This window comes from Erinaceus europaeus, chromosome 11 (genome assembly GCF_950295315.1).
Source record: "Erinaceus europaeus chromosome 11, mEriEur2.1, whole genome shotgun sequence".
NCBI lineage: Eukaryota > Metazoa > Chordata > Mammalia > Eulipotyphla > Erinaceidae > Erinaceus > Erinaceus europaeus.
This window is the reverse complement of record NC_080172.1, coordinates 49,552,475-49,567,124: the sequence shown is the minus strand read 5'-3', so window position 1 is coordinate 49,567,124 and position 14,650 is coordinate 49,552,475. Positions and strand designations below refer to the sequence as shown.

The following is a 14,650-nucleotide window of genomic DNA, read 5'->3' as shown; positions in this document are numbered from 1 at the left end:
AAGTGACTCCCCTGCAGGTGGGGAGCCAGGGGCTCAACCTGGGCCACGTGTGCTTAACCCACTGCGCTACAGCCAACTCCCTGTTGTTGTAGTTATTGTTGTTACTGATGTTATTAGATAGGACAGAGAGAAATGGAGAGAGGAGGGGAAGACAAAGAGGGGGAGAGAAAGGTAGACACCTGCAGACCTGCTTCATCTCTTGTGAAGTGACTCCCCTGCAGGTGGGGAGCCAGGGACTTGAACCAGCAACTTTACGCTGGTTCTTACACTTCATGCTGAGTGCGCTTAACCTGCTGCGCTACCGTCCAACTCCCCTATTTAAAATGTTTTAATGAAAGAGCACTTGGTTTGATTTGATAGTGGAGACAAGCCCATCACCAGTGTCTGTTGTCAATTAGAATGTTTAAAAGATTTATTTCATGAGAGAGTGACAGAGGAAACCATTCTAGTACATATGGCATCAATGACTAAAGCAGAGGTCTCTGATATGTAAGTCCCACATTCTACTAGTTGAGCTACAAGAAGGCAGCTACAATAAAAGTAAAAATAATTAAATTAGCTGGGGAGACAGCATGATTATGCAAAAGAGACTCTCAAGCCTGAGGCTTGAGCCATAAGCCAGAGTTGAGCAGTACTCTGGTATCTGTCTGTCTCTCTCTCTTTCACTCTCTCTCCCTAGCTCTCTCTCTCCCTCCCTCTGCCTTTATCCTTAGTATCTCTTTCTCATTAAGATAAAGTAAGAGACTTCCAGAGGCGGGGCTACAGAGTAGCAGCAGCTGCATCTCTCTCCTCTTCCCAGTCAACTAAGAATAACAAAGAAGATCACCTGAGAACACAAGACAAGACTTAGGGAACCCACCAAGTCTTGAGTGCAAACACGTGTGGTTCACCGACAGAGAGGGGCCTAAGGAGAGATTCCTGGAGCTGACAGCTTGTATCTACTCAGGAATGAATGGCAACAGTCCAGCAGTTTGCCAGTTGAGGCACCACCTCAGGTCTGAGTTTTATCAACAAACTGATGACAGGAGGAGAGGATGCCCTGTGGCTCATCAAATGCAACTGTGAGTCTCCGTTGCTACTGTCCCTTGGAGACTGGGGGAGGCCCTGTGCTGACATAGGGGTCAGAAACCTGATCAACCTGATTGGACAACCCAGGAGAAGACATACACTTCCCAGTGGTCTGGAAGTGGGGCTGTACAGTGGCAGACTTTCCACTTTGTTCTCCTAATGAATTCAGAGATACGTTGATTGCCTTAGAATCCATGGAGCACAAACAGGATTTCTTTAGAAACTCAAAGGGCAGGGAGTTGGGCGGTAGCACAGTGGGTTAAGCACAGGTGGGTGGCACAAAGCGTAAAGTAAGGATCCCGGTTCGAGCCCCTGGCTCCCCACCTGCAGGGGAGTCACTTCACAAGTGGTGAAGCAGGTCTGTAGGTGTCTATCTTTCTCTCCCCCTCTCTGTCTTCCCCTTCTCTCTCCATTTCTCTCTGTCCTATCCAACAACAATAATAACCACAACAATAAAACAACAAGGGCATCAAAAGGAAATAAATAAATAAATATTTAAAAAGAAAGAAAAAAGAAACTCACAGGGCTAAGGATTGTCACCCAGTTTGGCTCTGGCTATTGTCAGAGAAGCCAAATTGGGCCTGGGGCTTTGGACCCTTGGGGTGTGGGAGTCTCTTTGCATAACCACAGTGCTATCTCTCCCCTAACCTATTTTATCTCTAGGTTAGGAGTGAGTTATTAAACTAAAAAAACTACTTATATTTATAAAGTCCACAGGCTCCCATAGCCTATAAAAGAGGGTTTAACAGCCATATGCTTCACCTCAAGGACTGAGACAACATTGAAACCACTGTTAATTTCCATAACTGTAAACTCTTTTTTTTAAAATTTTTAAAAAATATTTATTCCCTTTTGTTGCCCTTGTTGTTTTATTATTGTAAGTATTGATGTCGTCGTTGTTGGATAGGACAGAGAGAAATGGAGAGAGGAGGGGAAGACAGAGAGGGAGAGAGAAAGACACCTGCAGACCTGCTTCACCACCTGTGAAGTGACTCCCCTGCAGGTGGGGAGCTGGGGGCTTGAACCAGGATCCTTATGCTGGTCCTTGTGCTTTGCTCCACGTGCACTTAACCTGCTGTGCCACCACCTGGCTCCCCATAACTGTGAACTCTTTAAGTACCTTAGACACAAGTCAATCCAGGCAAGTGTGATTAGTGGATTGAATAGTACTGAGAGAGGGACCTCATAACATACCAGATACAATGGTTAAACCAAGAAGAAACAGAGAAATGAGGACAGAAGCCCAGATTAACCCCCCACCACAGGTAGAAGCACATTAGAATGAGGACAAGGTGCATGGACCAGCATATAAGGCTCTTGGTTTGAGCCCCCAGCTCCCCAACTGCAGGGGGTTGCTTCGCAAGCGCTGAAGCAGGTCTTCAGGTGTGTATCTTTCTCTCCTCCTCTCTGCCTTCCCCTCCTCTCTTGATTTCTCTCTGTCCATCTAACAACAACAACAGCTGTGACAACAATAACAATAACAACTACAACAAACACAACAACAAGGGCAACAAAATGGGAAAAATGGTCTCTAGGAGCAGTGGATTTGTAGTGCAGGCACTGAGCCCCAATGATAACCTTGGAAGTAAAAAAAAAAAAAATAGAATGAGGACAAGATCCAAACACTAGTTGAAGCATTAAGCCTAATTAGTAGGAGTGAGGAAAGAGTTTCAGAAATGGGGAGAACCATAAGCCAGACCTGAGCAGTGCTCTGGTTTAAAAAAACAGGGAAAAAAAAAAAAAGAAATGGGGAAACAGAAAATGAAATTCTGAAAGAAAACACTATCTGGAGGTAATTAGAGAGCTGAAAGCTGAAATAGCTGAGCTAAGAACACAACTAGCTGAACAAGCTAATACAGTATTGGAACAGGGTAACAAAATAGCTGAGCTACAGAAAACAACAGAGGGGAGATAGAATAAGTGAGGCAGAAAACAGAATGGATGAGGATGAATTAGAGAAAACTGAGAAAGAAGTAAGAGATCTCAAAAAAAAGATTAAGACATACTAAAAACAACAGAGACATGGGATGACTTCAAAAGAAGTAATATATGAATTATTGACTTGACAGAAGATGGAGGTTAAGAAAGTATTCTACAGGACATAATAGCTGAGGAATTCTCTAGTCTAGACAACATAAAAGACAAAGGTTCAAGAAGCTCAGAGGGTCCCAAACAGAATTAACCCAATCTTAAAGGCACCAAGACACATCATATTTAGAATGAAAAGGACTAAAGATAAAGTATCTTGAATGCTGCAAGAGAAAAATAGTCACCTACAAAGGAAAACCCATAAGATTAACAGCAGATTTCTCCACACAAACACTAACAGCCATAAGGGAATGACAAGATATCTATTGAGCTCTCAATGAGAAAGGCTTTCAACCAAGACTACTGTATCCTGCTAGACTGTCATTCAGACTAGATGGAGGCAGGGTGGGGGTATAGCATAATGGTTATGCAAAGAGACTTTCATGCCTGAGGCTCTCAATTCCCAGGTTCAATCCCCCACACTCCCATAAACCAGAGCCCAGCAGTAGTCTGGTAAAAAAATAAACAAACAAAAAAACAGACTAGATGGAGGCATAAAAACCTTCTCAGACAAGCAACATTGAAGGAACAACTATCACCAAGCCTGCCCTGAAAGAAGTTCTGAAAGGTCTCCTATAAGCAATCAGATCACTATAAACATGCCATATATCAGAACACTCTAAAAGTCTACAATAATAGCATTAACATATCTTCATTCTATAATATCAATAAATGCCAATGGCCTGAATTCACCTGCTAAAAGGCAGAGTAAGAAGATGGATCAGAAAACACAGTGCAACCATATGTTGTCTGCAGGAATCCCACCTAACACAACAAGACACACACAGACTCAAAGTGAAAGCATGGAAAACTACCATACAAGCCAATGAAACACAAAAAAGGACAGGAACAGCTATTCTCAATCTGACATGACAGACTTTAAAATAAATAAAAATTTAAAAGATAGGAATGGACATTATTTAATGCTCAGGGGATGAGTCAATCAAGAGGTCTTAATGATTATTTTTTAAATATTTATTTATTCCACTTTGTTGCCCTTGTTGTTTTATTGTTGTAGTTATTATTGTTATTGATGTTGTCTTTGTTGGATAGGACAGAGAGAAATGGAGGAAGGAGGGGAAGACAGAGGGGGAGAGAGACACCTGTAGACCTGCTTCACCACTTGTGAAGCGACTCCCCTGCAGGTGGGGAGCCGGGAGCTCGAACCAGGATCCTTACACCGATTCTTGTGCTTTGTGCCACGTGTGCTTAACCCACTGTGCTACACCCGACTCCCGTCTTAATGATTATTAACATCTATGCACCCAAGTAGAGGCCATGTGTTGGGTATTGTGCACCCCGAGACCCATAATGTGACCTGACATGATCTGAAGAACCTGATTCACAGACTCCAAGGACAGAACTTTCTTATTGCCTTCTTTTGCCCAACGCTGTCTGCCCTTCCTGCTTCTGCTTCGCCTGTCACGTTTTCGTGGTTCCAGCTCACTCTCTACAAAAAAGCAGAATTCCGGTGGCTGACCTTCCCCATCGAGATAGACGTGCAGCGTTTCATCCCCTGGCATTTCTTCCCCTGGTCGTCTGCATTAGACTGATGCTTTTATCGGACTTGCTGGTACACCTCTTGGACACTTTACAACAGCTTCCCTTTACACTGCTGGGGTTCTCAAAGACTGACTGCAGCAGTCCATGGACATTACAAGTTGCTGTCTTGGGACTCTATAGGCCCTGCCCCCAGAGGCAGGAAACGCCCCTTTGCTCACCAGGCCTCCTCTTGGCATCACACTGGCTCTTGCTGCTCTTCTACTTGTCCCTTCCTGTCTTGTTCCAGTTCTTTTGAAAATGCCTACATGATATCATTCAGGTTTATGCCCAAAAGGTTTCTGTTCACCCCTACACTACTATTCCTCTGTCAGAGATGCATTCTTTTACAGACATTGACCCATTTTAAAGTGATGACTAGATAGAAAGATAAGGGGAAAATGTAGAAAAAATTGTGAGGAGATGGTGGAGCCTGGCAGAGCTTAACCTATGAGATGAGTCCCTCCAGGTAAGTCTCTCTCTCTACAAAGGGGTTGAGCAAAGGGGGAACACATAAATCTCACAAGGTTGGTGGCTATGTAAGTCTTCCCTCCCCCACAGAAACATCCTACATCTTCCCACTGGAGCTTGGCATTCCTTAAAAAACATTTAAGCCTGCTCCACTCTAAATTTCCTGTACTATGGCCATTAGATAAAAAGAAAGGGGAAGGTGTTGGGTATTGTGCAGATACCCTCAGGGTATTGCCCATTCCTGTGAGAACTGAAACCCTAGCTTCCCAGAGTGTTTTCTCCACCCCCTTTTTCTAGCCAATTCCGTCCCGACTTGCCACTTCCGGAATTTCTCCCATAAAAGCCCTTCTGCTTCCGTCTTTATCTCTCTTGCTTTTTTTCTCTCTTCAGTGACCCAGAGAAGGGCTGCTAGGATAATGGGAGGTGGCCATTTTTGCTAGCTCCATGTGGTCTAAATCACTCTGCCCCCGCCCATTTCTGGGGTGCCTGTGAGAATAAAGATTTGTGTTCCCGCTCTACTCCGGTCTCTTCTCTCTCCCCCATGATGCAACCCAACAGCCATGTAAATACATCAAACAATATATTAACAGCAACAAAGTAATAGTAGGGGATTTCAATACCACTTGGATGTTAGACCAGAAACTATCAAATACATAGTGGAAAATACTGGCATAAATTTTTTCCATCTAAATTTTAAAGGCATCTTCAATGAAACAAATCCAATTATCAAAAAAAAAAAAAAGTTGAACAATAAACACAAAGCAGAACTTGGACTGGGTCTGGTGTATTGCACCAAAGTGAAGGACTCTGGGGTAGAGGGGAAGGGTTCAGGTCCTGGAACATGATGGCAGAGGAGGACCTACAGAGGGGGATTGAATTATGTAGAAAACTGAGAAATATGAACAGGGGTAGATGGCATAATGGTTATGCTAAAAGACTGTTATTCCTGAGGTTCCAAAGTCTCAGGTTCATGGTGAATTCACCCTCTTTACTTCATCTTGGATGGAGCTTGAAAATATCATGTTCAGTGAGAGAAGTCAGAAACAAAAGGATGAATATGGGATGATCTCACTCATAAACAGAAGTTGAAAAACAAGAACAGAAGGGAAAACTAAGCAGAACTTGGACTGGAGTTGGTGTATTGCACCAAAGTAAAAGATTCTGGGGTCAGGGGGGAAGGGTTCAGGTCCTGAAATATGATGGCAGAGGAGGACCTAGTGGGGGTTGTATTGTTATGTGAAAATGTTATACATGTACAAACTGTTGTATTTTACTGTTAACTGTAAACCACTAATCTCCCAATAAAGAAATGTAAAAATAAAGTAAGTAAAATATTAAAATAATAAAATTATTTTATTATTTAAATAAGTCAGAAACAGCAGGATGAATATGGGATGATCTCACTCTCAGGCAGAAGTTGAAAAACAAGATCAGAAACGAAAACACAAGTAGAACCTGAAATGGAATTGGTGTATTGCACCAAAGTAAAAGACTCTGGGGTGGGTGGGTGGGGAGAATACAGGTCCAAGAAGGATTCAGAGGACCTAGTGGGGGTTGTATTGTTATATGGGAAACTGGGCAATGTTATGCATGTACAAACTATTGTACTTACTGTTGAATGTAAAACATTAATTCCCCAATTAAAAAAAAAAAAAAGACCACACACACACAAAAAAGGAAGACTCAGGGTGGGTGAATTTTTTTTTGCCTTTACCATGAATTTACTCTGTGATCTGGGGAATCACCCACTGCTATCTAAACTACTTCAACTTTGATTTATTAGAGACCTTGAAACTCAGAACCCTTCACTTGATTTAGTCAAAAACTTGGTGGGAAAAATAATTTGGAATCCACTGGATCAAACACAGCTCTGGACACCGCAGTGAACCATATAGCCTGCGCTTTTTGTCCTCCAAGGTCCCAAAAGTTGAGTATTGTCTCAGTTTATCTCCCAAGAGATGCAGTGCTGGAAATGGAATAGTCTGTGAGGATTAGAAAAGTCAGAAGTCAAAACAATCTTGAGAAAAAAGAACAGAACCAGAGGCATCATACTCCCAGATTTCAAACTGTATTATAGGACCATTGTCATCAAAACTGCTTGGTACTGGAACATGAATAGACACACTGACCAGTGGAATAGAATTGAGAGCCCAGAAGTGAAGCCCCACACCTATGGACATCTAATCTTTGACAAAGGGGCCCAGACTACTAAATGGGGAAAGCAGAGTCTCTTCAACAAATGGTGTTGGAAACAATGGGTTGAAACATGCAGAAGAATGAAACTGAATCACAGTATTTCACCAAATACAAAGGTAAATTCCAAGTGGATCAAGGACTTGGATGTTAGAACAGAAACTATCAGATACTTAGAGGAAAATATTGGCAGAACTCTTTTCCACATACATTTTAAAGACATCTTCAATGAAACAAATCCAATTACAAAGAAGACTAAGGCAAGTATAAACCTATGAGACTACATCAAATTAAAAAGCTTCTGTACAGCAAAAGAAACCACTACCCAAACCAAGAGACCCCTCACAGAATGGGAGATCTTTACATGCCATACATCAGATAGGAGTTTAATAACCAACATATACAGAGAGCTTGCCAGACTCAACAACAAGACAACAAATAGCCCCATCCAAAAATGGGGGGGACATGACAGAATATTCACCACAGAAGAGATCAAAAGGCTGAGAAACACATGAAAAAATGCTCCCAGTCTCTGATTGTCAGAGAAATGCAAATCAAGACAACAATGAGATATCACTTCACTCCTGTGAGAATGTCACACATCAGAAAAGGTAACAGCAGCAAATGCTGGAGAGGCTGTGGGGTCAAAGGAACCCTCCTGCACTGCTGGTGGGAATGTCAATTGGTCCAACCTCTGTGGAGAACAGTCTGGAGAACTCTCAGAAGGCTAGAAATGGACCTACTCTATGACCCTGCAATTCCTCTCTTGGGGATATATCCTAAGGAACCCAACACATCCATCCAAAAAGATCTGTGTACACATATGTTCTTGGCAGCACAATTTGTAATAGCCAAAACCTGGAAGCAACCCAGGTGTCCAACAACAGATGAGTGGCTGAGCAAGTTGTGGTCTATATACACAATTGAATACTACCCAGCTGTAAAAAATGGTGACTTCACCGTTTTCAGCCGATCTTGGATGGACCTTGAAAAATTCATGTTAAGTGAAATAAGTCAGAAACAGCAGGATGAGTATGGGATGATCTCACTCTCAGGCAGAAGTTGAAAAACAAGATCAGAAACGAAAACACAAGTAGAACCTGAAATGGAATTGGTGTATCGCACCAAAGTAAGAATCTGGGGTGGGTGGGTGGGAGAATACAGATCCATGAAGGATTATAGAGGACCTAGTGGGGGTTGTATTGTTATATGGGAAACTGGGGAGTGTTATGCATGTACAAACTATTGTATTTACTGTTGAATGTAAAACATTAATTCCCCAATAAAGAAATAAAAAATAGAAAAAGAAAAGTCAGAAGTGTCTGTGTCTAGGTTGGAGACCTTTTACAGGGGTCTCAGAACCTACAAGATTACATGTGGATTATGCCAACCTTTCTCATCCTCTGACCCGGCCTGCTCACCAACATTTATTTCCATTACTAAATAACAGAGTGTTTTCTTCTCAAGCAGTCAGGCATAATGCAGTGAGATAAGAATGAACTCTGACTTCACCCAGATATTGTTTGGTATTAGTCTGACTAGTCTGATTTTAACCAAGTTGCTTTTATCTTCCTGAGTTTCAGTTTCCTAGTCTGGCAAACACATGCATAGACTGCCTAAACAGAATATTTGGAAGGAGGACACAAAATGTAGCATGCACAAGGCTAATATTTCTCTTCGCTTCCTACTAATATTCCTGCTTATAGAAATCATTATATGTCTGTTCAATCCATCTACAATCCATTTGCAAGATATCTGGAACTGCAACTAGAGAAAACAATTTAAATATATTTAATTATGTATCAACGTTATATATCAATATATCTGAAAGAAGGTAAGAAGGTACAAGAAGGCAATATTGGGGTGCTCATATGGTCACAGAAGGATCGCCCATTTTGAAAAGGAATAGGGAAGCATAAGATGAAGTGGAGGAGAGAAATGGAATCCAAGTGTAGGGCTGGAGAATTGGGTGAATAAGCAATTAAAGGAGGTGAAGATCTCCTGTCTGGATGCATTCACTGATCTGGTATTTTCCTCCTAAGTACACTGGATTCTGTCCATTTCCATATGCCTCTTACTCCAGACTGAGAAAATCCATTTCCTAGTTAGAGTGTGGCCCCACCCTAAATAGTGGAGGCTGGGCACTCAGGCCTTCTGGATTACCTAAGAGATAGAAGATCTTAAGGGAAGGGCTGGCAAAGCAACTCACTGGGCTAGAGTGCTGCTTTCCCATGTGTGCCACCTAGGTTGGAGCCTGACCCCTATTGCAGTGGAATAATATTTAAAGCTTTGATTTCTTTCCCTCTCACAGGAAGGAAGGAAGGAATGAAGGGTCAAATCATCCCAAAGTCAGGCTGGGTAGATAGCATAATATTTATGGAAAAAGACTTCCATGCATGAAGCCTGAGGTCCTAGATTCCATTAAGTCAGAGTTGAGCAGTGCACTGTTTTGTTTTTTTTTCTTGTTTGTTTTGTTTTTTAGCAACCTTGGACTGTCAGCTACACTCTTGGCTTCTCTCAACTGTGGAAGATTTAAGGGAGAAGCCATGCAAGTCCTTTCCCACCCTGGACCAGGGAAGCCTGGCAGGAAGCCTGCTACTTTCTTCTCTAGCCCATTTTGGACTAATACCCAAAGAGGAAAGAACTCACTTCCCCAGCCTCACTTTATCCCGCCCGGGAGCACACAGGCCTGCGAGCTTGGCTGGGGTGACGTAATGCTGCTCGGGTACACAAAGCGGCCTCCCCCGGGACAGCCGCCCCCTCCCCGCCCCCAGCCCCGGCCCGGCCGGCGCGGGCCGCTTCTTGCTTTTGAAAAGCCAGCCCAGGGCGACTGGGAACAAAGGCCCAAGCGGGAGAGCCCGGGCGCTGCCAGGAGGCTCAGAAATAGACATCACGTCATCCCAGCGCCATTTGGAAGCGGCTCCTGGGTCCCACCATTACGATGCAGAATCCACTCGTGGGGCTCCCAGCTCCGCACAGCCTGGGCGGACAGCTGACCCGCTGAGGAGTGGCTTCCTCTTGACTCTCCGCCCCGCACCCTTTTCCTCCCCAAAGGCCGCTGCCTACCCTGACTGCCATCCACACAGCCCAGTTTCCAAGCTGCCATCTTAGTGCCCCATCCCCCCTTGCCACCTCCCTCCCCCACAGCCGCAAGAGTGGGAGGGGGAGCAAGGGGCACCGCCCTGCGTGCCCCATGGGGCAGGGCTCGGCCTCCCCCGCCTCCCCTCCGGGGGCGGGGGGGAGAGGTCCCTGTCCTCCGCACACTAGCTGCTTCCCAGCCCCAGCAGTGCAGACTGTGCACCCCACAAGATTTCAGCCTCTCGGACCTCCCGCCCTCGCTGGACAGGGCTCTGGCCTCGCTTTGGCAGCCCTGAGCTCTCAAGTTTACGAGCTCTGCGCCGTTTGTCACCCGCTACCGCAGGCCCAACTCCAGCCAAGCCAGCATTGTAAGGCTCCTGTCTTGGGGGTCTCACTGTCCCCAGGCCTAGCCTTGCAACGGCTTCCACCAACACCCGGTTAGTTTGCTCGATTCTACTTACCAAAGCTAGGTCGGATATTGGTGATCTCAGCCATGTCGTAATCAGAGGCTATTTGCTATTAACGCTTTTGCAATGGTCAGAAGACTCTGGGACCCCCTCCCTGTTCAATACTAGGATCCCCCTCTGTAGGGCGCCAGGTCAGGGAAGGGAGAAGATATCCGACTGCGACGGTCTGGTCCCTGATTGCCAGCTGCGTTCGTTTCTTAAGATGCTCCAGGGATGCTCTGAGCTAAGGATGCAGGTGCAGCCAGACTGGTCCTGATGCGAGGTAGGCTCCACCTTCTTCCGAAAGGCCCTCGACAAAAGACTCCGCCCCTTCCCGAAAAGTTCCGAAGACAGTCCCCGCCCCTTTCCGGAAAGTCTATAGGAAGAAGGCCCCTCCCGCCGCCGCCTCCACCCCAGAGTGAGACCCCGCCCACTGACAGTTTGTGGGTCTCTAAAGCAAAAACTTCCAGGCCTGAGTAATACAGCCTATAGGTCTTGTGATTCCGATTCCCCATGCTTAAAATAGCGGCAGAATATTCCGGGTGAGAAGGAGTCAAGGATGTTGGAACAGCAAAATTCTACATTGCCTTGGTGTCAGTATTAGTTTCCATTATTGTTATACATTTCTGAGACCACTGAAGGTTATAACATATATATATTAATCTCAAGCAGCTCTAGTTACTAAAGTTGTTTTATATATTTTACTAAAAATCAGTTTAGCTGTATATGGACTTTATGATTGATCACATTCATTTTATCCTTCATTTTGACAGTGGATACTTTCATCCTGTGAGATTCTATTTTTAGATCAGGTCAAGCGAATTACTTAAATGAGTAAATATTTGTTAGTGGTTCACCTGTAAAATCAGATGATTGAATGTATTTTCCAGATTTGACCTTCCGTTATTCTAGAAAGGTGAAAAGAACACGGTTGCAGGAGTCGTGAATTCAGACCACGTGCGTTGAGTTATTGAAGGCTGCATTTCAGGCACCTACTTGGGCTATGCATTAAAAGCTAGAATTAGGATACCTGATTCCCCTGAATAGCTGTGCATATTAGGTGAGCTGTGCATAATAGGTGAGCCAGAAATGGGTTCTATATAAATTGAACATACAATATATATATAATAATAAAATATATAATAATAAAAGCAACACTGCTTTAAATGTATATATATATTTATTGGGGAGTGGGGCGGTAGCGCAGCGGGTTAACCGCACGTGGTGCAAAGCGTGAAGACCGGAGTAAGAATCCCGGTTCGAGCCCTCGGCTCCCCACCTGCAGAGGGATTGCTTCACAAGCGGTGAAGCAAGTTTGCAGGTGTCTGTCTTTCTCTCCCCTCTCTGTCTTCCCCTCCTCTCTCCATTTCTCTCTGTCCTATCCAACAACGATAATAATAACAACAACAATAATAATTCCAACAACAATAAAAACATGGGCAACAAAAGGGAAAATAAATATAAAAAAAGATTAAAAGGGAAAATAAATATAAAAAATAAAAGATTAAATAAATAAATTTGATTCCCTTTTGTCGCCCTTGTTGTTGTTATTGATGTCGTCGTTGTTGGATAGGATAGAGAGAAATGGAGAGAGGAGGGGAAGGCAGAGAGGGGGAGAGAAAAATAGACACCTCTAGACCTGCTTCACTGCTTGTGAAGTGACTCCCCTGCAGGTGGGGAACCAGGGGCTCGAACCGGGATCCTTACGCCGGTCCTTGCACTTTGCTCCACGTGCGCTTAAGACACTGTACTACTACCTCTCATCTCCCACCACACTGCTTTTATTGTGAAGGTCAAATCACCCACAACAATACAAGTGAAAGCAGAGTACTATGCAGATATGATTTCTGTAAAGTACAGAGTACTATGCAGATATGACTTTTAATGTATTTATTAATGAATAGAGACAGAGAAATTGAGAGGAAAGGAGGAAATAAAGAGGAAGAGAAACAGAGAGAGACATACAGCTCTACTTCACCACTCCTGAAGCTTTTCCCAGGGGCTTGAACCCGGGTCCTAGTGTGTGTGCTTAACCAGGTGAGCCACTGCCTGGCCCCTTAAATATGAATTTTAAAAAATATTTGTTTATTTATGAGAAAGAGGAGAGAACCTGAGCATCACTCTGGCATATGCGATGCTGTGGATCAAACTTTTGTTTAACGGTTTAATGCTTAACCCATTGCGCCCCCTCCAGGTATGCTATGAATAATTACTATGAATTGAGTCCAAGATTACCTTAGCTTTTACACAGAAAGTTGCACTTGTAATCCAGAAGCTCCTATTTCAGAAATTTTAGGAATTTTTAACTTCCTTTTCGACATTCCTTCCCTTTCCGTAGTTCCAGATGTCTCTAGAGAAGGAGCTGTCAAAATAAACCACTGAATTCCAACTCTTCTTTTTGAGCAGCGATAACTAGGTGTCCTTTAATTTTTTTGCCAACAATTGACGCACTCGTGCTTGGCTTCATTCTGCCCTCAGGTAGGATGGCGTCCAGTGTTTGGCGCAGGCTCCTTTCCGCCCGGATGCTGCGCTCCCTTGCTCGGGGGCGCGCACGTGAAGACGTGACGTTGCCTGACTTCCGGTGAATCTAGAGCGGAGTTTCCGCGGGATCCGCGGGAGGCTGAGGCTGCTCACAGTGGCCTGAGGTGCGCCGGAGCGGCCAGAGGCAGGTGGGAGCAGCTAGTCCCGGCAAGGGGTGTCCAGCTTGGGGCGGGGCGTGTGAGGGCCGCGGCGCCGCTCTGTGAAGGAGTCTGTGTGGGAGCAGGGGCTTGGGCCAGCGCTAGGCGCCCAGGGAGAGCGGCACAGTCGGGTCGCCGTTTGGAACCCTGTCCCCCAAGGGTCGCACAGTGGCCGCGGCTGGACTGGTGTTCGCTGCCCCAGTGGGGCCGAGTCCTGCTCCCAGAGAGGGCGCCGGCTGCTGCCCGACGCTGTTGGCTTTGAATGGTAGCCGCCTTTCATTTTGTGTGTGCCTGTCTTCTCTCTCCTAGTTCTTGGGACTGGACTCGCTAAGTTGCTCACCGCCCTCGGTCCTCCCTTCCCCGCAGGCATCACACAAACTTCCACCTGCTCACCAAGATGAGAGAGGGAGAGTGTGTGTGTGTTTTCTTCAAGACTTTTCTTTTCTTTTTTAATTTATTTCTTTATTGGGGAATTAATGTTTTACATTCAACAGTAAATACAATAGTTTGTTCATGCATAACATTCCCCAGTTTCCCATATAACAATACAACCCCCACTATGTCATTCATCATCCTCCTTGTATTTGTATTCTCCCCACCCACCCACCCCAGAGTCTTTTACTTTGGTGCGATATGCCAATTCCAGTTCAAGTTCTACTTGTGTTTTCGTTTCTGATCTTGTTTTTCAACTTCTGCCTGAGAGTGAGATCATCCCATATTCATCCTTCTGTTTCTGGCTTATTTCACTCAACATGATTTTTTCAAGGTCCATCCAAGATCGGCTGAAAACGGTGAAGTCACCATTTTTTACAGCTGAGTAGTATGCCATTGTGTATATATACCACAACTTGCTCAGCCACTCATCTGTTGTTGGACACCTGGGTTGCTTCCGGGTTTTGGCTATTACAAATTGTGCTGCCAAGAACATATGTGTACACAGATCTTTTTGGATGGGTGTGTTGGGTTCCTTAGGATCTATCCCCAGGAGGGGAATTGCAGGATCATAGGGTAGGTCCATTTCTAGCCTTCTGAGAGTTCTCCAGACTGTTCTCCACAGAGGTTGGACCAATTGACATTCCCACCAGCAGT

At 44.7% G+C, this 14,650-nt stretch overlaps 1 protein-coding gene across 1 annotated transcript in view; it reads right to left on the bottom strand.

The window, feature by feature from the left end:
• Positions 1–11,180, bottom strand: part of SYT11 (synaptotagmin 11) — a 49,815-nt gene extending 38,635 nt beyond the window's left edge. Inside the window, exon 1 of the mRNA XM_016195087.2 lies at positions 10,899–11,180. Within this exon, the coding sequence (XP_016050573.1) occupies positions 10,899–10,932 (34 nt within the window). The 5' untranslated portion in view covers positions 10,933–11,180. The remainder of the gene's footprint in view (positions 1–10,898) is intronic.
• Between the last annotated feature and the right edge of the window lie 3,470 nt (positions 11,181–14,650).